We start from the raw sequence: 3596 nt of genomic DNA on the forward strand, positions 1-3596 counted from the left end.
GTGTGTGTGTGTGTGTGTGTGTGTGTGTGTGTGTGTGTGTGTGTGTGTGTGTGTGTGTGTGTGTGTGTGTAATGTGTGTACAAATTCATCACATTGAATTAAGTAAAATCCAGCTTCAACCATCATGTATGTGGTCATTATTCTTTATTTCCTATTTAAATCTTTTCTAAAATTCTCTTTTATATATATATATATATATTCTGAAATATTCTAAGATTTCTATAATTTCTCATTTTATAATTTATAAAAATTTTTAAAAATCTAAAAAGAAGAAAATATTAAAGTTTCAAGAGATATTTGTTCAAAAATCTTCATAAATTTATAACATGACAAATTTTTTAACGTTTTTTATGACAAACCCTTTTATGTGACAAATCTTTATAAAAGATCTTTTCGATATGGCATAATGATTAAAGAATTTGTCACATTATATATAATATTTAAATTTATGGAGATTAATTCTGAACAAAATAATTATATTTATTTTTCAAAGTTATAAGCAAAATTAATAATATGCTATATCCAAATATAGTATTGTTCTCATAGTATGACATTTAAGAATCAAAATATTATAAGATATAGGAAAATTTATAAATATATGAAAATTTTTTCACCAGAATGCCACTGAAATTTCTTTACCCGAGATCAATAGTTTTTTTGTATTTAAAATTCTTCACAATGCCGGAAGCTACCCATATCTTGAAGTAGGATTTTCCAACTGGGATCATATGACATCCAATTTGACTTCTTGCTTTGTAGTCGTCTTCACCTTGGAGTATGGTATATTTCCCTTTACCTTTCATACATGCCAATTCAAACATTTTCTCGACCGTTGGTGCAATGACGAGGCGGTGCGGGCATTCTGCAGTTTTTATTCGTTCAAAAATATCGTCATTGATTATCTATAAATTTTCAAAATAGCTAATATTTATAAAGACATATAAGTGTCATATATAAAAGATACAAAATCGAGAATCCACTTAATGTAATTAATAAATTATCAATTAATCAAATATTCACAAAATTAAATAATATTAATACCTTAAACGCGATATCTGCAGTAGAACCTTCCAAAGAAATAATTTTATATTCGGTATTTGTCAGTAGAGAGTTCAAATTATCGAATGGCGCTATAATGTTAATTCTTTTTGTTATATACACGTATAACAAAGCTCCAAATGATATGTACAATATAGAACAAAAGAACGCCAGCGATAATTCTATTATCCTTGATCTTCCAACAAGAATATTAGGAATTTGATCTATTGTTAATTATTATTTTAATTACAAATCTTTCATAGTTATATATGATAATTAAATATCATTTTATTTCGATGAGGATTTTTTAATTTTATCAAGCACATTATTTTTATATAGTTTCAAAATAATATTAATTTTCTTTTTAATAATAATTATAATGCATTTATACAATTTAAAATCTTATGTCTAAATCACATGAAAATAAAATAGTATAAATTGTATAAATAATAAAATAGTATAAATTATTGTATAAATAATAAATAAATAATATACGTAAAAAAAATGTCACATTAATTAATATCATAATATGTAATATTGTATCTCAGCAAATATAGATATTGTATATGTAACTAACACGTATGTTATATATATAAAACGTACATGTTAGTTGTAATTTTTCACTCATAGATGTAACATTTGTAATATAATGTACATAATATTGTAGTTATGTTACGTCTAAATAGAAGAATATGATTTAATCATATCGTAAAACGCCAAAATTAATTAAAGTTTACGATAGCAACAAATAATTATTTGATTTGAATATAAGAACAATATAATGTAACAGATGTTATATTACAAAATCTCACATCGAGTGGAAAATAACAACTAACATATATGTTAGTTGTTATATACTATACTAGTTACATGTCATACAAGTTATATATTTGCGTTTGTTGGGATGATGTTTATATGTCTATCTTTTAATTGAGCAATGTTTAGATATAAATATTAGATTAAAGAACAAGAAAAGAATAAACATTCACATCAATCATTCATACTTTGATTGCAGATCATTCCAAAGTTGTAAAAAATATGGTCGCCGAAGGTCGAGCGTTTACAATTTTTGATCCGTAAATGAACAGTTTGTGACAAAAAACTGCATGCACTTATTAATAAATGCATAACTAATACAAAGCACCATATTTTCCAGGAAAATACTTCTGCCACCCATGTGCTGTCATGTATTTCCTCATGTTGAATATACAATCGCTGGCTGTAAAATTATTATAAAATTATTATAGCAAAATAATCTGGAACTTGTAAAAATAAATTTATTATTGTATATGCACATATAATTATATATCTTTTTTTCAAAAGTTACATTGTTGAAATTTTACTTAACAAGAGTGACAATTTTCATTCTTCAAAAATGTTATATTCTTATTCTATTAAAATGAAATTTCACTCCAAGAAATTTGAAGAGTTCTTTCTTTATTTAATGCTTTAGAAGATATATTATCAGAACACTTAAAATAAAAGTATTTATAATTTATAATGAAACGGAGCACTTAAACATACCTACTCATCCATAAAGGGATTGTAAAATCAGTAGCTACAAGTCGATTATCATGCATTTCGGTTTTGGGTATCGCGATAGTTTCATTGCGCGTAAGTATACCTAATAATCCTGTTGTATAAACGGTTTGGTTTTTATTCAGTACACCTGCGCTAATTTCGTTTGATCTTATTGCCTGTAATCTAATATGCAAGATTTTTTAATTATAATTGTTTACCGTTAGTTTCTTTAGCGATTAATCTCACGGTAGATTGTAATTTGATTAAATTACAGTTCAATCTTACGTAAAATTCAATTTTTCAGAAAGAAGAGTCCATAAATCGCCGCAGAGTCCTCTAACTTTCGTATCATTATCGTAAAATTCAAAAAAATGCGATTCCTAAAATATATAATTAGAGAAATTATCATCCAGTTTTTGCAATCAATTGATATTTCTTAATTTTTAATTATTTAATAAATTATATTTAATAAATTATATAACATTGTTTTAAATTGTAAGAATAGTAAACAATTTAGTTATTTATAATCTTTTCTCAAAATATAGAAATTTTTTTTATGTTAAATACGTAGTTACATCACATTAAAAATATGATATTTTTCTTATTTATCTTTACTATGATTTATTACTATGTAATATATTATTAATTACTTAATTTTATTTTCTTAAAAATTTCTGTTAAATTAAAACTATATAAAAATGTTGGAAAATTTAAATATTTTCAATAGATAATTTCGAATATATAAACTTTTCTAATATACAGATATCCAGATAGGAACTATTTAATTAATAATTATCGAATACAAATTAATTTTAATTTTTTAAGAAATATCATGGAGAATGTACAAGAACTTAGCATTTGCATTTTATGAAAGTAATTACCTGGAAGGATGTTACAGTCAAATTCTGTAATTGGAAATTGTGGATTTCCAATGCTCGACTTTGTCTAAGATGTTCTTGTTGTATCATGGTAAACATCGGAACGCTGGAAATTGGAACAAAAGTTTTCTGTGTCTTGCTCCAGATTACGCCGTTCAT

The 3596-nt window shown here is 24.7% G+C and overlaps 1 protein-coding gene across 1 annotated transcript in view; it reads right to left on the bottom strand.

Moving 5' to 3' along the window:
* Positions 1-3596, bottom strand: part of LOC105618445 (glutamate receptor 2) — a 12157-nt gene extending 8561 nt beyond the window's left edge. Inside the window, exons 1-6 of the mRNA XM_012199988.1 lie at positions 3441-3596; positions 2845-2939; positions 2563-2742; positions 2043-2257; positions 1042-1262; positions 640-902 (exon numbers count right to left, since the gene is read on the bottom strand). Coding sequence (XP_012055378.1) covers positions 640-902; positions 1042-1262; positions 2043-2257; positions 2563-2742; positions 2845-2939; positions 3441-3596 — 1130 coding nt within the window. The remainder of the gene's footprint in view (positions 1-639; positions 903-1041; positions 1263-2042; positions 2258-2562; positions 2743-2844; positions 2940-3440) is intronic.

This window comes from Atta cephalotes, assembly GCF_000143395.1.
Source record: "Atta cephalotes unplaced genomic scaffold scaffold00001, whole genome shotgun sequence".
Classification (NCBI taxonomy): Eukaryota; Metazoa; Arthropoda; class Insecta; order Hymenoptera; family Formicidae; genus Atta; species Atta cephalotes.